The sequence below is a fragment of the Pelophylax lessonae genome (genome assembly GCF_965119305.1).
Source record: "Pelophylax lessonae genome assembly, chromosome: 2".
In the NCBI taxonomy this organism is placed as follows: Eukaryota; Metazoa; Chordata; class Amphibia; order Anura; family Ranidae; genus Pelophylax; species Pelophylax lessonae.
Window position 1 is genome coordinate 560212884 of NC_138769.1, and position 25796 is coordinate 560238679.

Here is a 25796-nt window from a genome sequence, read left to right on the forward strand (position 1 = left end):
GGCTTCTGTTTTGCCACTCTACCCCATAGCCCAGACATATGAAGAACACGGGAGATTGTTGTCACATGTACCACACAGCCAACACTTGCCAGATATTCCTGCAGCTCCCTTAATGTTGCTGTAGGCCTCCTGAAAGCCTCCCTGACCAGTTTTCTTCTCTTCTTTTCATCAATTTTGGAGGAACATCCAGTTCTTGGTAATGTCACTGTTGTGCTATATTTTCTCCACTTGATGACTGTCGTCATGGTGTTCCATTGTATATATATAATGGCTTGGAAATTCTTTTGTACCCTTCTCCTGACTGATACCTTTAAACAATGAGATCCCTTTGAAGCTTTGCAAACTCTCTGAGGACCATGGCTTTTGCTGTAGGATGCGACTAAGAAAATGTCAGGAAAGACCTACTAGAACAGCTGAACTTTGGGGTTAATCAAAGGCACTTTAAATGAGGCAGGTGTGTACTGAGTCCCATTTACTATTAGCTTGAATGTGATTGCTTAATTCCGAACACAGCTACATCCCCAGTTATAAGAGGGTGTGCACATTTATGCAACCATATTATTTTAGTTTTTCTAATTATCACCCCCCCCCCCCCAAGTTAATGGGGAAAACAAAGAGAATTTTGCACCGAAAGATGTTTACCCAGCAGTGTACTAAAACGCCAGAACCAAGGTAAGTAAGCAGTTGGGCTGGGGATTTGTGCAGTTGGCTTAGAGGGGTGGGACCGAGGTTAGCCATAGTTTAGTACAAGCTTTTTACATGGTTTTATTTTATTTTTATCCAGTTTTTCCTTTTATGTATAAAATCGGTTACGTGTATTTGTTTGTTATAATATAAATATGTGTGTGTGTGTATATAGATATATATTACTTGTTGGTTTTTAAATATTTATCGTTAAAAAAAAAAAAAACTTTCTATATTATGAAGAACAATCTAAGATGTTTTATCCCATTTATTCTATTGAATCTGTCTTTTATTGGCTTTGAATGAATGTGTTTAACATTAAAGTCTTGCATTAAAAGTAGAGCTGTAGGCAAAACATTTGTCATTTTGATAAGAATAAGCTTGTTTTTTTGCCTTCTGTGTCACATTGGGGGAGATTTACCTTTTACTTCCTGTCCCATAGCCAGAATAGGAAATCCCTGCAAATAAAAATGTTACTAAACCCAGGGCCCTGCATTCACTATATCCGGTCTCCCACAGTACACAGAACATGGAAATGCAATTGTTTTAGTAAATATAAACTTCTAAGTACCGTTTCTCATCAGCAGTATATAGTCCTGTGACTTCCATCGGTGTCTGGTTAAAACTTGTAGGAGGAGTTTTCATTCTGCTCTGACTGTCCTATGAGGCTACATGACCCCTGACCCTCTGTCTAGACAGTATTGATTGGTCCTGTGCTGATCACTTGCACCCACCCAAGAAAAAAAATAAAACTCGCTAGCAATGCACCCCAAACTGAGCATGTGCAGAGTGACTCCAAAGGCTCTGTCTTATCAGGGGATAGATTGGGGACAGTGGAAGAAGGGGAGGATCAAACAGCCTTTTTACACAATGCACAGGGTTACCCCTTAGGTTCCACAGTGAGTAGAACAAGCATGCTTTACTGCATATACACAGACTGATTTTACTTATGTGGGTTTAGTAACCCTTTAAGGGAATCCCTTGGGGCACCAGATCTAGTGTCCTCCTTGGTAGACTTTTCTTTTTTTTTTTTTTTTTTTTTTCTTGCGACATCTCAAAAGTTGGGATTTTTTTTTACTTTCAATGATAATGGTGAACAGCACAAATCTAGAGGATGAGTCTCCCTAAGATTGCACTTTCACACACTTGTATATATTCTTTACTTTGTCACATGTAATAAACAAAAAAATCTCTCTTAAACCAGCTTGCCGGGCTCTGGTTGATGAAATGGAGTGGGAAATCTCTCAAGTAAATCCAAAGAAGACAATTCAAAAAGGATCTTTTCGAATAAATCCAGATGGGTCTCAGTCGGTAGTAGAAGTAAGGCAATTTAAGACCTTTTTGATTAAAAATCCTGTTACTAATTGATTGTTTACCCTAGCTTTGCATATACAGTATTTGCTTTACTGTGGTCAGATTTGTTTTCCTGTAAAACATAAATATCTGCATGAATATATTGTATTCTCCTTTCCACTCAGCAGGGGGCACTGCAGACTACTTTTTATGTGTTTTCCAGTCCGTCTGCCTTTCAGAAAAAAGCCTGTTGTATACAGAGTGGAATAACACAAGGCTGAAATTTACACACACACTAAGATGATGGGGTTTTTTTTATTTATTATTTTTTTTTTTTTCGTTCAACCAGCGAGTTGACAAAAACAAATAATTTGATTCCTCTATCACACTCTGTGTTGATGGGAGAATCCCTCTGATGGATTCACCACAGTCAGAATGCAATCACCAGTGCTGCCAGCTATATTCAAGGACACTGATCAAGCAAAAAAACCTGACCAGCTGGTTGTAAAGAAGTTGATGGAGATATTGACTTCTGTACATCCAGCTTGCCCATAGATGGATCTAAATTTGGCCGGTCCCTGCTGAGCCAGCCAAATTTCGATCCATCCATCCATCCATGACTAGCTTTGTCTGCCTGCTTTCCCATACAAGGACTTACACAATTGAAAGTCAAATATAAAGTATGCAGTAAATATCTTTTGTTGTGCTCTGCCTTTAGAAAACTAATAATGCTCTGTGAATCCAGTATCATGGTACATCTTACTGCATTTAAAATGGTTGTTTGTAAAAAAAAAAAAAAAAAAATATGACATAAATATTTGGAAAATTAAGCTTCATCAATTTTAAACGTTTTTATTTTAAAACAATTGAAATAGACAGAAAATCGCTGTAGTTTGCCAAATCTGGGTATACACTGGGAGTTTTTTTTTTTCTTCCCCCAACCACAGATCCCTGTATCCACACAAGTGATATGGATGCAGGGATCTCCCCTGCTGCACTATTGTATTCTGACAGTGGGGACTCCTGCTGTCAGAATACACTGATCAGGACTGCAGCGACTGATCCAATGCTGATTTTCCAGCAAGACAGGAGTTTGACAGAAGCTGGTCTAAGGACAGGTTTCTGCTGAAGTGGCAGAATTTCGCTTTTGTGTATACCCAGCTTTAAGCCTAGTACACACGGGCTGAATGTCGGGCGGCATTCAGCCAGTGTGTATGGCAGCCGATCTGACAGAACTTGGCCGTTCATCCAGCTTCTGCCGAAGGGTAATGCTCGACAAATGTCTGCCGACGACTCCCCAATGGCTGAATGTGCAGATCGGAGTGTTCTGATGAGTCCTCCTGTCAGAACACAATAGCGCAGCAGGGGAGATCGCTGTACCAACATCGAATTGTTAGTACAGTAGCTTCGACCTGAGCTGTCAGGTTTTTTTTTTTTTTCAACCCGCTTGGTTGAATGAAAAAAAAAACTACTAGTGTGTACGAGGCTTTAGTCTTTGTTTTAGTGCCAGTTCACATTTATGCGATGCGGGAACGCTGCGAATATACAGCGTATTCCCGCATCGCATCCGCACTACAGGCAGTTCACACTGCCATATGCGATACGCTGGGGGTGTCAATTCAAAGTTAACGACAACCCCAGATCAGATCGCATATCGCAGTGCGATCTGAAAGTTCGCACAGAATCGGATCGCACTGGTGTGAACCACCATGCGATCTGATTCTGCTGCGGACCAAAAAAGGGTCCTGTGCGTGTTTCAGTGCGATGGCGGTGCAAATTCAGCCATACAAGCTGTATGGCTGAATTTGCACCGCACAGACATCGCATGTAATTTTAGGAGCAGTGCACTGCGAATTACATGCGATCTCGGTGATCGCACAAATGTGAACCGGCACTTTATTAGTTTGCCATGGGGCCAATTCTCTCTTTTCCTGTGCTTACTATTGTGCAGATCTTCAGATAAGACTCTATCAAACAATCACAGTATCATGTAAACATCATTTAGGACAAGGGCTCCAAACTACAGCCCAAGGGCCACATTGAGCCCACTGCAAGATGTTTTATCCAGCCTGCAGCAGCTTGCAATATCTTTTTCCCAACCATGCTGTCAGACAGTTAACATATTCAGTCTTGTCCGCCCCACTTGTTTCCACATAACCAGAGCTGTAACAGCCTGGAGAATCCTTTTATTTTCAGCCATGTGGGTCATATGCTTTAAGACTCCAAATTTAATTATTCAGCGTTAACCCCTGCTCATAAAACATATCAAATAAAATGTATTCATTCATTTAAATTTGTAGTTAAATTAATGTTTGTAAAAAAATATATACAATGTTGCTGAAAAGTTGAGACCCCTAGACAAATATGTATACAGCGCTATATAAAATCAAATAAAGTGACAATGTGCATCATATAAATCAATAAACTCGCTTACAGTGCAATATATATTCCTCTTAGGTGCAATATATAATGTCCATAAAGTGCATAAGAGTCCACTAAAATATAAATATAACCGTGGTTTAAAATTCAATAAAGTGCTTTATTGAATTTTAAACCACGGTTCTATTTATATTTTAGTGGACTCTTATGCACTTTACTTTGAATGCACTTTATGGACATTATATATTGCACCTAAGAGGAGTATATATTGCACTGTAAGCGAGTTTATTGATTTATATGATGCACATTGTCACTTTATTTGATTTTATATAGCGCTGTATACATATTTGTCTATAGTTCATTTCTCCCGTTAGTGAAGGAGGTTCTATATAGCTGCTGTATTTTCTTTGTGTCCCAAATTATTGGGTCTTAACACTATACCACTTTATATTTAATTGCGCTGATTTACCTTTTTGCACTAGTTGAGACCCCTGACTTGGGTCATGCACAGAGTGTCTGCCCGTTTACATGCCAGCATAAGTACAGCGCCCGCTATACTTCAGGCTATTCAGATGTAAGCACTGCAGGTTTCATAGACTCAGTCCTGAGACCATGTCTCCTCATTTTCCTCCTAAGCCTGGAGCTGTGTGTTTTGTTACTAGCCTGGAGGAGAGGGTGGTAGAGACACAACCGGCTCTGGGGTCTAGACCTATACCACTTACATCCAAGCAGCAAAGAAGTAGAGCAGGGCCTGTACTATTCCTGCCAAGTAAACAAGCAGATTTGCAGATGTGAGGTTGCTTTTGTGGCAAAGGAGGTTTACCTGCCTTTGTATGTTAATTGTGCCTGGAGTTAAGCTTCAAATCCCAACTCCAGTCCATGCTTCTATTTTATCGGAGAGAGATTCCAATCCATCCTCGCTCTATGGAAAATATTTGTGTTGTCTGTGTCCCCATCAATTCCTATTCTGTCTGAAAGAAAATGCAGAGATTTTGACACCAGCTCCTGTTCTGGAGGAAAGGAAGTGAGGTGAAATCTCCAATACAGAGACACAAGCAGCAATACAAAGTTAATAGAGGTTCTAACTCCTCCATACACTGTCCAAAACTAGAAAAAAGTTTGTTTTGATTGGAGTTAGCTGAAATTTAATATCTACTTTGTTGAAGATAATGTGTCTGTCCTACTTGAAATTAAGCTCCGATTAGCTGCATATTTCTGTTTACTGTTGGCCTGCTATAAGCACCTGCTAGTCTGTTTTCAATCTACACTCACCAGCCACTTTATTAGGTCCACCTGTTCAATTGTTTGGTTACACAAATTGCTAATTAGCCAATCCCATGGCTGCAACTCAATGCATTTAGGCATCTAGACGTGGTGAAGACGACTTCCTGAAGTTCAAACCGAGCATTAGAATGGGGAAGAAAGGGAATTTAAGTGACTTTGAATGTGGCATGGTTGCTGGTGCCGGACGGGCTGGTCTGAGTATTTCAAAAACTGCTGATCTACTGGGATTTTCATGCTCAACCATCTCTAGGGTTTACAAAGAATGGTCCGAAAAAGAGAAAATATCCAGTGACCGGCAGTTGTGTGGACAAAAATGCCTAGTTGATGCCAGAGGAGAATGGGCAGACTGGTTTGAGATAATAAAAAGGCAACAGTAACTCAAATAATCACTCATTACAACCAAGGTATGCAGAATACCATCTTCGAAAGCACAACATATTGAACCTTGAAGCAGATGAGCTACAGCAGCAGAAGACCACACCGGTTGCCACTCCGGTCAGCTAAGAACAGGAAACTGAGGCTATAATTCGCACAGGCTCACCAAAATTGGACAATTGAAGATTAGAAAAATGTTGCCTGGTCTGATGAGTCTCGATTTTCAGCAGCGACATTCAGATGGTAGAGTCAAAATTTGGCGTAAACAACATGAAAGCATGGATCCATCCTGCCTTGCATCAACAGTGCAGGGTGGTGGTTGTGTAATGGTGTGGGGAATATTTTCTTGGCACACTTTGGGCCCCTTAGTACTAATTGAGCATCCTTTTAAACACCACGGCTTACCTGAGTATTGTTGCTGACCATGTCCATCCCTTTATGACTACAGTGTCCCCATCTTCTGATATCTCCTTCCAGCAGGATAATGCACCGTGTCACAAAGCTCAAATCATCTCATCTGGTTTCTTGAACATGACAATGGTTCACTGTACTCCAATGGCCTCCAGTCACCAGATCTCAATCCAATAGAGCACTTTTGGAATGTGGTGGAACGGGAGACTTGCCTCATGGATGAACAGCCGACAAATCTGCAGCAACAGCGTAATGCTATCATGTCAATATGGACCAAAAAATTCTGAGGAATGTTTCCAACACCTTGTTGAATCTATGCCACAAAGAATTAAGGCAGTTCTGAAGGCAAAAGGGGGTCCAACCCGGTAATAGCAGGTGTACCTAATAAAGTGGCTGGTCAGTGTATATATCCCATCTGGTGAACCCATATTACCCAGTCCTATCATAAACAGAGTAACTTATTTAGCCTTAAATAATCTGAATGCAGCTAGAATGTGGTGCAAATAATTGCTGCTGTCCTTACTGTGTTTGCTGTAGGTCCCCTATGCCAGATCAGAAATTCATCTTACTGAGCTTCTGGAGCATGTGTGTGAAAAGATGACAGAGTATGGTGAGAAGACAGAACCAGAAACACACCGCAAAACCTATGTGCGAGTCCTTTCTCGGGATGGCAAGAAGTTAGATGCGTCTGCAACTAACATTGACAAAAAAGTCATTGACGACTTGAAGTCCATAGTGAGTATTACTGCTGAAGTCAAAAATCATATAGCATATCCACGCTAAAACATATAGACTACAAATGAGCAGTCACTTAGGCAATCTGTGACACTAGATGCAAAAATTGTGATGAATATATGAAGCAGCGATAAAAAAATGTAACTCACTATTGTGAAAACACAAAAATGAATCAATATAATGACATCAAACTTATTAGGTGAAAAAAGTGTATAAAGCAATCACACTAAAGATATATAGTGTCTATAAGAGCCCGTTCACAAGGGCTGAAAAGGAAAAATATATGCAAAACAAGAAAGTCCAAAGGAACAAATTGCCTACGATTCACTTGCTCAACCAGTGTCCCCACAATCACAATTCGTAGTGCTTCCACTACCATGTGACACCAAGTATTAAAGCCTCTTACAGTATCCTGTGGACCATCATATAGTATGGTCAAATGGGCATGTTACATCTCCTTATGAACAGAAACTTCAAAGCACCAAACGTGATCCAGTCAGGGTTGGTTCATCAGGAGGATGAAAAATAAAAAGCATATACACCCATAGTGTAACCCATAAAAAACATTTATTCAAGTTAACTTGCAAGGGGAATCGCACTAAACAAATCCTTGGACAATGGGTTTAAAAAACTTGCATATAGCAATAAAAACGTAGCTACGACTCTTCCTCATCACGCATGCTTGTTAACCACTTAAGCCCCAGAAGATTTTACCCCCTTCCTGACCAGGGCCTATTTTGCGATTCGGCACTGCGTGACTTTAACGGACAATTGCGCGGTCGTGCAAAGCTGTACCCAAATGAATTTGACGTCCTTTTTTTCCCACAAACAGAGCTTTCTTTTGGTGGTATTTGATCACCTGTGCGATTTTTTTGATCATGCGCTATAAACAAAAACAGAGCGACAATTTTGCAAAAATAACAATATATGCTACATATGTTTGGTAAAAAAAATCGCAATAAGCGTATTTTGATTGGTTTGCGCAAAAGTTATTGCATTTACTAATTAAGGGAAAGATTTCTGTCATTTTTGGTGTTTTTTTTTTTTTTTTTGGCGGGACTGCGACATTGCGGAGGACAGATCGGACCCTTGACTGACATTTTTTACACTTTTTGGGGGTACCAGTGACATTACTACAGTAATCAGTGCTATACATATGCACTGTTACTGTAAAAATGACACTGGCAGGGAAAGGGTTAACTTTTATTGGAGAGGCAGGGGCATACTTCTTACTGTGCAGGGATGTGGCTTTTCATGTAACCACAGAGACATACGATCCTAAATAGCAGGATCGTATGATCTCTGCAGTTACACAGGGAAGAATGACAGGTGGCTTTGTTTACATTAGCCGCCTGCCTTTCTCCCTCTGCAGGAGACGATCGCGAGTGACCGGCGGACATGCGAGCCGGGCACTCACGCTGGAGTGTCCGAGAACGAGCAGGGGCGGAAGCGCGCCTCCGGCAGCACGTGCTCGCCCCCTATTGGCTCGTATATAGTCATGCGGCGGTCGGCAAGAGGTTAACCGGCAGGAGAGTCCAGTGCAGCCACACAGCCTGCTGCTTTTTGGGAGAGCAATTTTATCTGTTGCTATATGCAAGCTTCTGTTTTTTTAGCGCTGCTTCATATATTTAAAAAAAAAAAAAAAAAAGCGCAAACACTACAGTTCTTAAAGGCTTATAAGTGAAGTCCATAAAAGTCCATATAATATACACTAAAAAGTCCAATCACTGAGGGCTGCCACCAACCTTGGAATAGAAGCCACTTTCCACCAAAACTGCAAGTAAACAAGGAGAGGCGCCTCTTAAGTGTAGGATTAAAAGCAATTTTAATAGAAATCATGCGATTGGCAACTCGCATGTTATCAGATAAAAACAGGCACATATGATTTAGATATCCCAAGGGTGGTCAGTAGACGCGGACTCATCCGCTAATGGCGCCATGAAGCGAGTAGGTTGCTGGTCTCCATAAATAGGAAGCCGGCCGTGCTGTGGATGAATTTTCAGACCAAGGCTTGAGGCACAGGTGGCTAAGCGGTGTAGGGCAATGACGTCACTGAAGTGCGATGCGTTTCCGAGAATGTATGCTGCGAATGTTATGGCAGCCACGCTTCATCAAGCACAATACAGAGATATGCGCTGAGCTAGAAGTGCCATGGTGGAGAGAAACCCACCACCCCTATGATAGCCAAGATGAGTAGAAACCTTTTTCTTTCTCTCACAAAGCAAACTTCACATCAGTAGCCCTCTCAGGTATGATTTCCGGAGTCTCAGGCCCAGGCCTGAGAATCCATCCACCGAACGGCCGGTGACTAGCGAGGTAATCTCTTCATGGCACTATAAGCGGACGGACTCCACATCTGATGACTCTTGGGAAACCCATATCATAAGATGTGCCTAATTTATCTGATAACATGCGAGTTTCCAATCGCATGATTTCTATTAAAATTGCTTTTAATCCTACACTTAGAGGCGCCTTTCCTTCTTGTTTTCATATATTTTTACTTCTGAATTGCATGAGAAAATGGGAATAGTTCAGTCGCGTACTGGTAAAAAAAACTTGTGTGTCTGGCAAAAATTCTTATAGCCAAAGTATCTAAGATTTGTATTTCTTTCTGTGACCCCTTTTTTCCTGTTCCTGTGACACCAGGGATGTTACTTTGACAGGGAGACAAAGAAGGCAATACAAAAAAGCTGATAGTTTGTCTACTAAAATAAAAACTAAACTAACTAACTAAATTCTACTAACTAAAGGTAAAACCTTTTTTTTTTTTAGTTTTGGATAGAGTAGAACACTTAGGGAAATTCACCCTCTCTATTTGTCCTGTTTACCATTCTCATCGAAAGTAAAAGAAAATCACAAAATTTGGGTTGACACCAGAATAGTAACAAAAGGAAAATCTTCCTATGGGGACACTAGTTCTGGTGACAATGGTGACACCCTGGGATTCCCTTACTTTGTGGGGATTTATCTTCACTTCCTGTTTTGGCTATAGGACAGGAAGTAAAGGAAAATCTTCCGTATGGGGACACAGATGAAGAAAAGCTGACCGGGATTGTGTACACACAAGCACGTAAACAAGCTCAGCATATGGAGTAAAAAAAATTGAGAAATCTGCTTTCCCGTAAATACATATTCGCCAGCACACCAAGGCTCTTGCAAAAGCAGTCCAAAACTTTATTGAAGTTACGATCACATCAAAAATAGTGCAACGTTTCGGAGCCGCACAGGACCCCTTTGTCAGGCATGTGATCTGCTTTCCCAGTACCCACAAGTAGGCGAATAGGAGCATAAATATTGATTCATTTTACCTAAGAATATATTGTGCGTGCAAATGCACAAACGCGCATAAATATGCACGAATATGCGCAAAGCAAATGCCTAAAATTATGTCCAAAAAAGCAGATGCTCAAACATCAGTACCGTGTGCAAGAGGCCTAAGTCTTTGTGTCCCTTGAAGTGTAACTACATTTTGGATAGAGTAAGGGAGGGTTATAATCCCGGTCAGCTTTTCAGACGTCCTTCAGACTAAAGAGAGGAGGGACCTTCTGGTTTGTTATCAGTGCTCAGTTCAAATGTATCTCTGATGGTGCATTAGTGTGTCTGGAATGGACAGCTTGCGCATCTAGCAAGGCATAATCCACGCTGAAAGATATATCCAGGTTTTAGAGCAACATATGCTCCCATCCAGATGACGAGGTCTTTTTCAGGGAAGGCCTTGCATATTTCGGCAGGATATTGCTAAACTGTATACTGCATCTATGAGAACTGCAGTCTAGACCTTTTACCAATTGAAAGCATTTGGCGCATCATGAAATAAAATGTACAACAAAAAGGACCCAGTACTGTTAAGCAGTGACCCCTAACTACATATACTATGGATTTGCCCTATAGTCGATAACTTTTGGTCAAAAATATCTCCTCTACCCTATTGGGGAAACCACCTTGATCTAGACCCTTTAATGGCATTACTTAACAGATGCCCTCCAGCTTTTAAATACAGCTACCTGTATACAGATGTCACCAACATGCTATTTCAACTACTGTTAATCATTTTATTTGCAGCCAAACAGTTGCTAAGGCCTGAAAAATCTCTAGGCACCCTTTTATTAAAACCAAAAATAGGATCACCCTGGCCATAATCCATTGGGAAAATTGAAGCTACCCTGCAAGATGGATTCCTCAAATCTACCAAAACATGGCAACCTTGATTCAATAATTTTCTCTTTTTTGGGCTTCAGGCCCCTCTCTGCTATAGCCATGAACTGACCCTATATCTATTTTCCTTATCATTAGGCCATCCATACATGCTTTGGAACCCACTGATCCCCTTTTCCTCCACCTCTCCCTTCCATCCCTCAAATCCCCTTCTCTCCCTACCCTGAATATCACGACTCCCATCTCTCCCTTTGACTTGTTGTGGTTGTTACTTTGCTATTTTGCTTTGGACAGTTAAATGTTGCTATGTAAACATACCGAGCTGTACCGCAAGACGCTCTTCCTTTTGCATCTTGCATGATTACTGTAGACTATGACTGTCATGTATATAAAAACTGATTGTACCAAACTGCTTTCAGAAAACTATTTTTGAACAATGTATATAAAAACTGATTGTACCAAACTGCTTTCAAAAAACTATTTTTGAACAAGAAAAATACAGTTTTACTTTGAAGTAGGGTGTGTGTGCACACACACAGCCTGTCGCTGTCCTCCACAGGGTATCAGTCTAGTAACGTGTTGTGGCTGGTGTCTTGAATTCTAACCTCTTTGTTCTCTCTCTTGAGAAATGCAGAGGCTGCCATCAATTACCTCTTTTTGGAAATGAAAATTGCTTGGCCTTGCCTTTAATACTTTCTAAGTTATTGCCCTGGAACAAGCATGAAGTTCAGAAAGGTGAGAGTGAAGTCAGAAGCTAATTTGCATACTTGTTTTAGTTCACTGGCTCATAAATGGCTGAAGCTACTGAAAACAGAATGTCAACCAGATGACTAGCATTTTCAGAAGTAGAGGGCACCAGTGGCAGCCTCCATACTTTTATAGCTTCTATTATCCTAGCATTCAAAATGAAAATTTCACTGCCTAAACCCTACATTTAGCCACTAATCCCTGACCATGACCTTAACTTACCACCTAATACTGGTTTCAAATCTGTCACCAGTAAATTGAAAAAAAGTATGAGTTGGGTGGCACTGACTTCTACCTTCCCACTGCTTTTTAAACTCTAATGAATCATGCTTATCTTGTCAGGTGGTAGAGCTATTAGCTCCTACCTCCTTCCTGCTGCATTATTCTGTTTATCAGTACTAATAAAGATGCTTTTTTTTTCTTCTGCTTCCAGTGTGAACATATTGTTGAAGTATATGAAGATGAATTGATTGAATTATTCTCTCATGAAACCGAAAATGTAAAGGACAAACTGTGCAGTAAACGCACAGGTAAATGGTTTGCTCAGTACAATAAAATTATAGTTTCTCTATCGTCCATCGACAGACGCAGCCTCATCTCCATGAGCTGAGTGGGTTATGCTCCTCCCATCAGGAAAATTTGAATGTACACGCCCTAGGGGCTGTCCCTCCAGTCATAACCCCCCCCACTGCCACAGCCCAGCACATCAGTTTGTTTCTGCCTAGAGAAGGTGTAGGACCTAGGTTTCCTGCTGGTACTGCGGTCTCAGTTTTTTTATTTTTTTTAAGAATATTTTTACTTTGTTTTACTCGCTTGCTAGCTAGTGTTCAGGGCAGAATTTTCCTGGTGATCTGCAAGCAACGATGCCGGCTGGGGCTTCGCACTGGATAATCTAGATCCTTATGGTCCCCCCCAGTCTGGCCTACGAGTGTGAGCAGGTTATAGTTCCAACCTAGGCCTAGCCACGCCGGTCCCCCTTTTCCATGGGGGGACGAGCGTACGAGCGGATGCCTCGCTGTGACGCCACGACCTGGAACGCCCTGAGTCGCAGCATACCCCTCCCACTTCGGGTGGGAGGCAGTCTGCCGAAGGAGAGCCCACCCGGTCCATGGTATGGTGAGTAAATGTACCCCTTTTGCCTCTGCTGGCCTTGGGGGAATGTGAGCCTTCTCCTGGGGATAATGGGATTTGTGCCTCCCAAAAGATCCCCCTGGCCTGCCCGGTCTGGGTGTCCTTCCCTTCACCCTTCCCTGTCCCTGCGGTGGCTGTGTGTCTGGAGTGCCCTGGCACTCTGGGGGGGGGTGGCATGGTACCTTGGGCTTTTCTCCTTAAGGTGGTGTCAGATTTTCATCTTAATGAGGACATTGTGTTGCCTTCCTTATGTCCTAAACCTAAACATCCCAAGGAGATTGCCTTGCACTCTCTGGATGTGGTTCGGGCAGTAAGGGTTTATCTGACGGTACTGCGTCTTTCAGGAAGTCCGACTCTCTCTTTGTCCTTCTGGACGGTCCTCACAAAGGGCTTTGTCCGCTGCTACCATTTCAAGATGGATCAGGCAGACAGTTGTTCAGGCTTATTCAATCAAGGGCCATGTTCCTCCTTTCCCTGAGAAGGCACATTCTACTAGAGCGCTGAGTGCCTCTTGGGCTTTTTGCCATCAGGCCTCTGTTGTACAAGTTTGTAAAGCAGCGATTTGGTCGTCTGTGCACACATTTATAACATTTTACAAGGTGGATTTGTTGGCATCTTCGGATGCCTCTTTTGGCCGCAAGGTTTTGCAGGCTGCTGTTTCATAAGATAATGTTTTTTTTTGTTATTCTCTTAGGGATCTTTTACCTGGGTGAGCTCCTGTTGTTTGGTTGAGCTCTATGTTGCCCGGTTGGCTAGGTTTAGCCTATTGGAGTTGACGTTACTGTCTGGTTGCGTTTTTCCAACCCCTCATGCCTATACTGCTTTGGGATGTCCCACTCAGCTTATGGAGATGAGGCTGCGTCTGTCGATGGACGATAGAGAAAATAAGATTTTTGTGGGATCTTACCGTAAAATCTTTTTCTCTTCTGTCCATCGACAGACCCAGCACCCACCCCTCTGGGGTTGGTTCTTTTGTATTCACTGCTTTAAAACTAAACTGATGTGCTGGGCTGTGGCAGTGGGGGTTATGCCTGGAGGGACAGCCCCTAGGGCAGGTACATTCAAATTTTCCTACCTAGACTACTACTGATGGGAGGAGCATAACCCACCCAGCTCCTGGAGATGCGGCTGCATCTGTCGATGGACATCAGAGAAAAAGATTTTACGGTAAGCTCTTACAAAAATCTTATTTTTTGCATTTGGGTTTAAAGGGAATCTTTTGTGTTTTTGTTTAAACTTTACTACTAGGCAAATTGTGCAGGTTCATTAGATGGTAGTAATGTAAAAATGGTGGGGAAAAAGGTTCAAGTATGTTTATTTATAGAACCATCAATACATATTTGTATAGGAAGTTTCCTATTACAATGTTATAAATCACTTAAAAGTATGGGATAGTTTAAAAAAAAAAAACCTTTTTATACTCACCTAGGTTGAGAACTGGAGGAGGATCAAACCCTGCTGATCACTCAGTTCTCCCCCTCCCCCCCTCCGCTCTGAGCAGAAAGCTGTGGCTGTCAGTCACTGGCTCTCTGCTCTGCCCCTCCAGCGCTCACTGGAGTGCTGGGGAGGGGAGGGAGCAGCTGGCTCGGTCTCCCATCGGTGTAGCTGAAAGGCTGACCCAAGTCCGGTCCAGGCATCTAGGTGGATCCCGACTGTAAAGTCAGGATCATTCCCCAGCCTGGACCGCCTTAATGACATCAAGCCTACTGTCGGGTGAAAATGGGTCACAGGAGGGCAAAACGAAGGGCACTCCTGTGATCCATAGGCGAAATAGGGCCAAAAAAAGCATTGACTATATTTCTCCTTTAAATATATTGCATCTGTCATGTAAATGACTTTGCCAGCATGTGGAGTGGACACAGTAAGTCCCTGGCAGAGTGTTCAGTTTGCTCAGCATGTACCTGGCAGATAATTTTTAACACTCTCCTACAGAGTGTCCAGTGTGGTTGGCATGCACCTGACAAAATGGTTTACATTTTTACTGTGTTGCTGGCAGGGAGTCCCATTTGGACAGCACCTCCCTGGCAGTGTCTCTCAGTGTGTCCAGCATGTCCCTGACAGACAAACTATGATCATTAAAAATCTCCATAGGTGACACTTTAAACGTTTTTACAGGTTACCAGTTCAGAGTTACAAAGGAGGTCTAGTGCTAGAATTATTGCTCTCGCTATAATGTTTGCGTCGATACCTCACATTTGTGGTGTGTACACCGTTTACATATACATGTACAACCTACGTATGCGTCAATTACTGTTTACTTAAATGGCATTGTTTACATCTGGCTTAAAGCAAACTCATTGCTTCCGGTGTCCTAGACCACCTTCCGCCCCTCCAGCGATAAGTTGGCATTGGCCTCTGGTAACATGACAACATATATCAGCCATCCCTTAATCTTCTATGCTGGTTGTTGCAGCCACTTGGTCTGTTGGAACAGCAACGTGTTTGTTTTCAGCAAGAAGAAAGCAGTGCCAGGTAGTTCAAAGATTGGGATTTCAGTAGTTTTCACAACATTTGGTCTCTAACCTTAACCTGACCCTTAAGCTCCCCATATATATTAGAAACATTTAGTTTGAAAACTTTTGTTTCAGCAATATTCGTTCGATTTTCAAACTGTTAGTGGGGGGTCAAATCAACATTAATTTACAACCGAAGTAATGGGAAAATTCCAATTTACCTAAACAAATTAACAGTGAATTTGGTTTTTGTTCAGGAATTTACAATCCTTCCAGAATCGCAGGTTAAAAGCTAAGGAAATTTTAGGGAAATTGTAAAGTACTTTCAAGGAGTAGTTGTCATGTCCAATGACAAGAATATACTAATGAATTTTATTACAAACGCTTCTATGAAAATCTAGCATATAGCTAGCTTTTTTCCTTCATTCAAGCCCTGAAATGTAATCTGTCTCCTAAATAGTGGGGCATGAAAAATAGGACACTCCACCATTGGCCATGAGCTTTATGTACAGTGGATATAAAAGTCTACACACTATAAAACACAAAATTGCCGCGCTAAGGATATCAGACAAAATAAATTCTAAAGCAGGAAAATCAGCCACACTAATCTGGAACAATACAGATCATAAAAAATATAAAACAGCATCTGTGGCGCTAAACCTTAAAATACAGTCCCAAATGAATGAGGAAAGGAACAGCAGTCCATAAAGGTGCATCCCAAACTTGTAAAAGGATGAGGCAGCTTCTGAACCGAAATCCCACCACCGGACAGCACACCAATCACCACTCCTTACCAACTGTAATGGATCCCCATGACAGAGATCTCACAAGCCATTCTAAATGTGAACCAGAGAACCAGATGATCCCGCTCTCCAATCCCGAATAGGTAGACTTGACAGACGGTATATGCAAAAAAGCAGGGACACTAACATAGCGTAGACTGCTATTTATTGTAAAATTGCACACGAGTGGATAACACTTACTAGATCACAGAAAATACATTGCATCTCTCTGAGTGGTGTGTGGTCCTCCCTGGATGTTCACTGGGCTCTCAATGCATGGATAACCATAGAAATGGCCGCCGTGTCTCCTCCACGCTATGGTGAGCGTCACCTCGAGCGCCACCCGTCCGGTGGTGGGATTTCGGTTCAGAAGCTGCCTCATCCTTTTACAAGTTTGGGATGCACCTTTATGGACTGCTGTTCCTTTCCTCATACATTTGGGACTGTATTTTAAGGTTTAGCGCCACAGATGCTGTTTTATAAAAGTCTACACACGTCTGTTAAAATGTCAGGTTTCTGTGATATAAAAAAATGACAAAGATAAATCATTTCAGAACTTGTTCCATCTTTAATGTGACCTATAAACTGTATATGTGACCTATAAACTGTATAACTCACATGATGAACAACAAACTGAAATCTTTTAGGTGGAGGGAAGTAAAAATAAAAAGACTAAAATAATATGGTTCCATAAATGTGCACCCCCTAAACTAATACTTTGTTAAAGCACCTTTTGACTTTGGGTCGTTGTCCATCTGAAGAAAAACATCCCCAAAGCATGATGCTACCACCACTACGCTTCACTGTGGGTACGGTGTTTTTTTGGTGATGTGCGGTGTTATTTTTGCTCCAAATATATCTTGGAATTCTTGCCAAAAAGTTCAACCTTGGGCTTCATCAGACCATAACACATTTTCCCACATGCTTTTGGGAGACTTCAGATATGTTTTTGCAAAATTTAGCCAGGCTTGGATGTTTTACTTCGTAAGAAAAGGCTTCCATCTTGCCCCACTCCCCCATAGCCCACACATATGAAGAATACGGGAGATTGTTGTTAAATATACCACACAGCCAGTACTTGCCAGATATTCCTGCAGCTCCTTTAATGTTGCTGTAGGCCTCTTGGCAGCCTCCCTGACCAGTTTTCTTCTCGTCTCTTCATGAATTTTGGAGGGACGTCCAGTTCTTGGTAATGTCACTGTTGTGCCATATACTTGATGACAGTCAGGAGAAGGTTTTAAAATAATTTCCAAGGCATTGAACACAGTGAAGACAAATACCTTTAAACAATGAGATCCCTCTGATGCTTTGTAAGCTCTCTGCGAACCATGGCTTTTGCTGTAGGATGCAACCAAGAAAATGTCAGGAAAGACCTACTAGAACAGCTAAACATTATTTGGGGTTAATCAGAGGCACTTTAAATGATGGCAGGTGTGTACTGACTCCTATTTAACATGAGTTTGAATGTCTTTGCTTAATTCTGAGCACAGCTAAATTCCCCTAAAATTTTGATTTTCAATGGAGTTGTACAGTTTATAGGTCACATTAACCACTTGCTGACTGCCCACAATATTACTGCAGCAGTGCGGCTCCCCTGGCTCCAGCGATTTAGACCTACGTCACTGGGGGGGAAATTGGTTTCGGCAGCGCGCTCCCGCTGTATTTAGACACAGCGGGAGCCGGGCCGGGGGAGGAGAGGTGGCGATTGCCACTTTCCTCCCCCGATCATCCGGGAAACTGTGAGAAGACCCGCCTGCTTATGTAAACAAAGCAGGTGGATCTTCTCAGTGACAGCATATTGAGGCCGCGATCTCGGTGTCTGTCACAGAACCCCCCCCCCCCCCCCACACACACACACACACGTCAGTAAGCATGAGGCATACATGTAAGCATGAGGCATACATTTAACCCCTTGATCACCCACAGTATTAACCCCTTCCCTGCCAGTGTCATTATTACAGTAACAGTGCCTATTTTTAACACTGATTTACTGTAGTAATGTCACTGGTACCCCAAAAAGTGTAAAAAATGTCAGTTAGCGGTCCAATCTTCCTGCCGCAATGTCGCAGTCCCGTAAAAAATCGTAGATCGCCGCCATTACTAGTAAAAAAAAATAAACAATAAAAATGACCTAAATCTTTGCCGTAGTTAGTGAACGCAATAACTTTTACGCTTATTGCGATTTTTTTTTTTTTTTTTTTTATTATCAGAAATATGTAGCAGAAAACAAATTGGCCTACAATGTTACAACAATTTAGATTTTTTTTTTTTTTGAGAATGTCATATAGCAGAATGTGAAAAATATTTTTTTTTTTTTCAAAATTGTTGCTCTTTTTTTGTTTATAGCAGGGCTCGACAATTCCCGGGCGCCAGGTTGCATTAGCGACTAGAAACTGAGTCCGGGCGCCTAGGATTTCAGCCTTCTGCTGTCAGGCATCGGGACGCCACTCTGTGATGCAGACTTGCAGAGATTTGAAATCCCCACGGCTCCTATCCATAATTCTCTGTGTCCTGACAAGGCATTTTAGTTGGTCAGCACCGTCACATGGACGGCGCTGACCAATCAGTACCGGCTGCCTCTTCTCCACTTTCAGCACATCCATAGGACGCACTGCTCTATTTCTGCCACTGTCAGCCCTCCTCGTTGCGGTCACCCGGCACACATCCATCTGACATCACAAGAGTGCTGAGTCTGCGGCTGAGTGGTATGTGAGGCGGGGAAATGGTGCACCAGGTCTTGGCTCTGCACAGAATTTCATGTGTCAGCCGCTCCCCATCCCACTGCTCCAGCCTGCCTGTGTGTCACTGCTTCCTCAGCCCCTGGGGGAGGTGGGAATGCAGACTGAGCCCATCCTGCTGTGGCTAAGGGAAGGGAACCACTTACAATTAGTTGGGGGGCACAGTTTACCTATTTATTGGTCAGGCCCCCCCCCCCATAGACACATGTGTAGGGGAGCAGAGCAGGCCATTTTCTGAGTGTATAGGAGGAAGATGGCGGTGGGGGAGGGCCACACTTCTGGAGAATTCTTCTGTACACACCATAGAGCTGAGGGGACCTCACTGTACATATACACATCTGCCTGAGACTTTCACTCTCTCCCTCCCTCTCTCACCCCTCCCCTTCCCCTAACCTCCCCCCCTTCCCCTAACCTCCCCCCCCCCCCATCTCTCCTTCTCTACCTCCCTCTCCTCTTTTTCTTTTCTCTTCTTTACATTTCTTTCCCTTTTTTCTTTCTTTCTTTTTTTTTCTGGGCGCGGGGCAGCTTTTTTTAAAAACTGGCTCCTAACTTCTCCTAGATTCAAAGAAAATTTGTAAACCCCTGGTTTATAGCACAAAAACTTAAATTGCACAGGTGATTAAATACCACCAAAAGAAAGCTCTATTTGTGGGAAAAAAAGGACGTAAATTTTGTTTTAGTACAGCGTCGCACGACCGCACAATTGTCCGCTAAAGTAACGCAGTGCAGAATTGCAAAATAGAGCCTGGTCAGAAAGGGGGCAAATCCTTTTAGTCTTTAAGTGGTTAAAGATGGAAAAAGTTCTGAAATTATTTCTTTGTCTCATTTTTTTTATATCCACTTTTATTTTAGTAAACATATTGTGAACGTAAAAAAAATTACAAATGTAGTAATGAGTCAGCCCTTCTCCAATGTACAGTGAGGGAAAAAAAGTGATCCCCTGCTAATTTTGTACATTTGCCCACTGACAAAGTGGGCAAATGTACGGTCAAATGATCAGTCTATAATTGTAATGGTAGGTTTATTTTACCAGAAAGAGACCACATAACAAAAAAATCCAGAAAAACGCATTTCAAAAAAGTTATAAATTGATTTTTATGCATTTTAATGAGTGAAATACGTTTTTAACCCCTTTGCAAAACACGACTTAGTACTTGGTGGCCAAAACCCTTGTTGGCAATCAGAGGTCAGATGTTTCTCCTAGTTGCACCAGGTTTGCACACGTCGGGAGGGATTTTGTCCCATTGCTCATTGCAGATCCTCTCCAAGTCATTAAGTTTTTGAGGCTAATGTTTGGTAACTTGTACCTTCAGCTCCCTCCACATATTTTCTATGAGATTAGCGTCTGGAGACTGGCTAGGCCACCCCGGGACCTTAATGTGCTTCTTCTTGAGCCACTCCTTTGTTGCCTTGGCTGTGTGTTTTGGGTCAATGTCATGCTGGAATACCTATCTGGGACTTTTTTTGAATGCCCTGGCTGAGGGAAGGAGGTTCTCACCCAAGATTGAAACAGTATATGGCCCCGTCCATCGTCCCTTTGATGCGGTAAAGTTGTCCTGTCCCAGAAAAAACCCCCAAAGCATAATGTTTCCACCTCTGTTTGACGGTGGGTATGGTGTCCTTAGGGTCATGGGCAGCTTTCCTCCTCCTCCAAACACGGCGGGTTGAAGTTGATGCCAAAGAGCTTGATTTTGTTCACTCAATTTTTTACTCAATTCTCCTCTGAATCATTCAGATGTTTATTAGCAGACTTTAGATGGGCCTGTGCATGTGCTTTCCTGAGGAGGGAGACCTTACAGGTGCTTCAGGATTTCAGCCATTCACGGCGTAGCATGTTACTAATTGTTTTCTTGGTGACTATGGTCCCAACTGCCTTGAGATCATTGAAAAGATTCTGCCATGTAGTTCTGGGCTGATTCCTCACCGTTCTTTTGATCATTGAAACTCCACAAGGTGAGATCTTGCATGGAGCCCCAGTCTGAGGGCGATTGACAGTTATTTTGTGTTTCTTCCATTTGCGAATAATCTTACCTACTGTTGTCAAGCTGCTTGGCGATGGTCTTGTAGCCTATTACAGCCTTGTCTAGGTTTTCAATCTTGTCCCTGACATCCTTGAACAGGTCTTTGGTCTTGGGCATGGTGGAGAGATTGTAATCTGATTGGTTCTGTGGACAGGTGTCTTTTAGACAGGTAATAAACTGAGATTAGGAGCACTCCCTTTACGAGTATGCTCCTAATCTCAGCTCGTTACCTGTATAGAAGACACCTGGGAGCCAGAAATCTTGCTGATTGATAGGGGATCAAATACTTATTTCACTCATTAAAATGCAAATAAACTTTATAACTTTTTTGAAATGGGTTTTTCTGGATTTTTTTTGTTATGTCTCAATGTTAAATTTGGCATTAAAATTACACTGATCATTTCTTGTCAGTGGGCAAACATACACAAGCAGCAGGGGATCAAATACCTTTCCCCCAGTCTATATAGAAATAAAAGAGAACATACTATAGCAGCCACCACAAATAAGGTACTATAAGCTGTAGTATATATTTTTTTAATTAAATGCAATAAAGTGTATCTAATTGTATTATATAATATGGAAGGGTTAAAACACAATTTTTTTTTTTTATTTTTTTTTTTACATGTGCTCTGTTCTGTAGACCCTTTTTAATTGGTATTTTTTCTGTATTTGTATTGTTTGTAATTTCACTTATTTGTTTTTCCTGTATTTAGACCTCTGCGACCATGCTGTACATATAACTCATGATGAACTTTGACCTGCCATCACTGATTCTATATTGGTCCATAAAGCTTCACCTAGTGTTTACAGAAGATAAACAAAGGGGTAATGTGAATGGGGTAAAACACGATTTTTTGTTAAATATTTTGTACAATAAAAACAGACGTCATTTTTTTCACATGGTGTGATGTTTCTTTTACACATATTTGGAATGTATACAAAATAAACTTCTGTATGTTTAAAAAACCAACTTGTCAATATGGGTATATTCAAGACTGAACAAGCTCATTCATGCCTATGCAAAGAAAAACTAGGCTTAGAGATAAATAAAATTACGCAACAAATATTTGGTTCTTCAGTCTTGGAACACGAGTCATGTTTAGTCAGGTTCAGATTGTCCTTCCAAACCTATAAATCTAAATGGCCATTTATCTTTTTTTTTTCAAATTCTTTTATTGAACATAAGAAAAATACAAAATGCGTATAAACAGATCCAAAACACATCACAAGAAAAACCAGAATAAAGCGCATTAACAAATATCATAGGACAAAGTAATTGCAGATTCATAACATAGGCATACTCATCATGAATGAAATAAATAACCCAATTATGAGTCGTCACAGATTTAGAACATCTTTTGAAAAAACTATGGATAATGAAGACAGTAACTCCAGTATAACATAAGAGTATGCTCAAGGAACCTGGATCATTGAGTTAATACGCTGTTAGCATGTGTAAAGGTATTTGTGATGTATGTAGGGGGTGGACAGAGGATGCGTTCCTCCTGTGCGGGTGACTCCACCACCAGTCAGGCAATGGGCAACATAGGGGAAACTTCCAGAGCCTGTCCCTCATCAGACAGAATAAACCTATTCCAGCACGCCCAAGTTTTAGTATACTGTTCTCTTCTACCCTGTGCGGTGAGTACCAGGTCCTCCAAGTCATTAATCCATTTGACTCTGCGCAACCAGAGGGAGATCGTCGGAGGAGACGTGCTTTTCCAGCTAACACAGGACTTTGCTGCATCTGTGAGGTGTCGGATCACTGAGCGTTTGTACCGTTTCTGAGCTATGCCAGAGCAATGTAGTAAGAAGAAAGTCAGGTCATCTGGGATAACATGTTCTGTCATCATTTGGGTGATCCAACGCACCTCGGTCCAAAAGTCCCTAAGCAGAGGGCAGTTCCAGAAGATGTGGGACAGAGTACCCCTATCTTGTTGACAGCGCCAACACCTATCCGGCGACTCCGGGAATATATGACTCAGTCTAGCCGGGGAATAGTACCAGTGTGTAAGGATCTTGTAGTTGGATTCTTGAATGCGTGTGCATATAGAGGATTTAAGGGAGAACCTAATGATGTTGCATCTTTGGGATGCCGAGAACGTCCTCCGGAGTTGACCTTCCCACTTGGAAATTCCTGGAAGGACGAAATCCTCGGGCGGAAGAGAGAGGAGGGCGTATAATTGAGAAAGAGTGAGTGACTAGTAGTTCGAGAGGTGTCAAGTCTCTCACAAATAGCGAAGGGGGGCCCAACCCACGGAAAAAGTGGAGCAGTTGCAGTGCCTGCCAATGGGCTAGGCGGAATGTCCCGATTGGTGCAGTCAGTTGAGAGAGGGACGGCCATTCGCTACCTGCGAGAAAGTGGAACACCTGGAGCGAGCCCTCATCCATAAGTTCGCCAAATCTATCCCTTGCACATCCCGGGGGGAATTTCGGGTTTCCCAGTACCGGAAAAGTAGGGAATGTCCATCTGATAGACCCTTGCTAGCGAAACCACCGCCGAACACGATCTAATCGTGGGGCCGATTGTGGGATGAAGCTTAACTGCGGAAGGGATGTCCCGAGGTATTAGAGGTGTCCTCGGAAGGTAAAGCGAGAAAAGAGACAGCTCCAAGGTCACCCACTGTTTCAGACTGGCGTGACGGGCCCAGTCAATCCATCTCGTCAGCATAGCTGCCTGATAATAGCGTTGGGGGTCCAGCAGTGCCACGCCGCCATGCCTTTTAGGCAGGACAAGAAGGTGGCGAGCTAACCGGGGTCTTCTCCCAGCCCAGATGAAGTGTGTGAATATGGATTCGACCTTCTTGAAGAAAGATGCTGGAATGAAGACAGGGATCGTTTGAAACAAAAATAAAAGCTTGGGTAATACCGACATCTTCAGGATGTTGCAAGTCCGAACCAGGAGTGAACCATTTTTCAAGTAACGTGCGGATCACCGCAAGAAGGGGTGGGAAGTTCAAGCGAAACAATTCCACAGGCTTAGGAGATAGCCAGGTGCCCAAGTAACTCAGTCCCACCTGAACGGGAAGTTGTGAGCCAATAGGTCTCGCAAAGCCACCCCCATTATCTCCGATTTGGAGAAGTTGATTTTCAGATTGGATAGTTCGCCAAATATCTCAAATTCCTTCAATAGACGGCAGAGAGATCAAGGGTTGGGAGAGGGAAAAGAGAAGGTCGTCGGCGTAGGCCGAGACCTTATATGTGGAAGTCCCTGCGTGGATCACAGATATATCTGGGTTCGAATGGATTTTAGCCAGGAAGGGTTCAAGGGAAAGCGCAAAGAGCAATGATGAGAGGGGGCACCCTTGACGGGTGCCGTTAGAGATACGAATTGGGTCCGAAAGGACCCCGTTCGCTTTTACTCTCGCCCCTGGGTTGATGTAGACACTCCGAATCCAAGTCATCATCTGTTGACCGAGACCGAAGCGTCGTAGTACCGCGAACATAAAGGGCCAGCTGACCCTATCGAACGCCTTTTCGGCGTCGGTGCTCAAGAAGATTGTTGGTGTGTCAAAACTTTGTGCAAGATGAATCAGATTGATGACCTTGGTCATGTTGTCCCTGGCTTCTCGCGTGGGGATGAATCCCACCTGGTCCAAGTGTACCAGATCAGGGAGTTGTGATTGGAGATGGAGGGCTAAAAGCTTGGTAAAGAACTTAAGGTCTGCGTTAAGCAACGAAAGGCCATTTATCTTTATCATCCTATATTTCTCATACTATATTGTGACCTGGCAGGAATTGTAGATAATTGAGACAGTTGGGACATACAGATGCTACAGAGCTACAGATGACGCTGTGTTCACAGCGAAACGCGTCTAGCCATTGGCCGAGAGGCAGCCACGTGACTTCCGGGGTAGCGAACGCTGAGGAGCAGCTCACCACCGCACCGTGATTAGGAATATGTTATAGGCGCTTTACTAATATATGTTTGTGAGTATCCCTTTTTATGTCTATTTTATGGAATAAAGTATATTTTTAACGGTCCTCACTATGTTGAGCATTTTATTTCCATGAGGACAATCGGGATTACTTCACCTAGGAAAAGGATCGCTTCCAGCCCACAGCATAACCAGCCCTACAGGAGCCATAGAAACATCAGCTCATTTTGCTTCAAATCAACCACCTAGTGGTAAGTAGATACCCAAAGGGGGAGACCCCGAAGCAACAAGAAATAAGCAGCAAGCTCCTGTTTTTTTACCAAAGGACTGTTTTATGGACTGTATATTATGCATACTGGTTGCACTTTAGTCATGAGTTTCATTCATTTATGAGTTTTACATTGTAATATCTGCACAGTTATATTGCATATTTGCACAGCTTTTTTGCTCATTTGCACAGGATTTAGATCGTAATAGCACTTTATTGATTTATTTATTTGAGCAATGCAGATCAGTTTTAAAGCACACTTTACATATATTTAAATTATTAGCAGCGCTGCAACCACTGACCCACATCTATAAAAGCACTAGCACTTTTTCCTGCAGCAAGCAGCTAATTGCACGCATATTTTTTGCTTTATATACCCCCACAGCGCGAGGTTCACAGTCATATCTTTAGTTGGGACATACAAAAGCAGTTCAATGGGGTGTAAAATAACCACTAAAAATC

General features: G+C 42.4%; 1 protein-coding gene across 1 annotated transcript in view; it reads left to right on the plus strand.

The window, feature by feature from the left end:
• CNPY2 (canopy FGF signaling regulator 2) overlaps window positions 1-22061 on the plus strand; it is a 43085-nt gene extending 21024 nt beyond the window's left edge. Inside the window, exons 2-5 of the mRNA XM_082245887.1 lie at window positions 1889-2004; window positions 6964-7161; window positions 12497-12593; window positions 21902-22061. Of these exons, the coding sequence (XP_082102013.1) occupies window positions 1889-2004; window positions 6964-7161; window positions 12497-12593; window positions 21902-21945 (455 nt within the window). The 3' untranslated portion in view covers window positions 21946-22061. The remainder of the gene's footprint in view (window positions 1-1888; window positions 2005-6963; window positions 7162-12496; window positions 12594-21901) is intronic.
• The last annotated feature ends 3735 nt before the right edge of the window (window positions 22062-25796 follow it).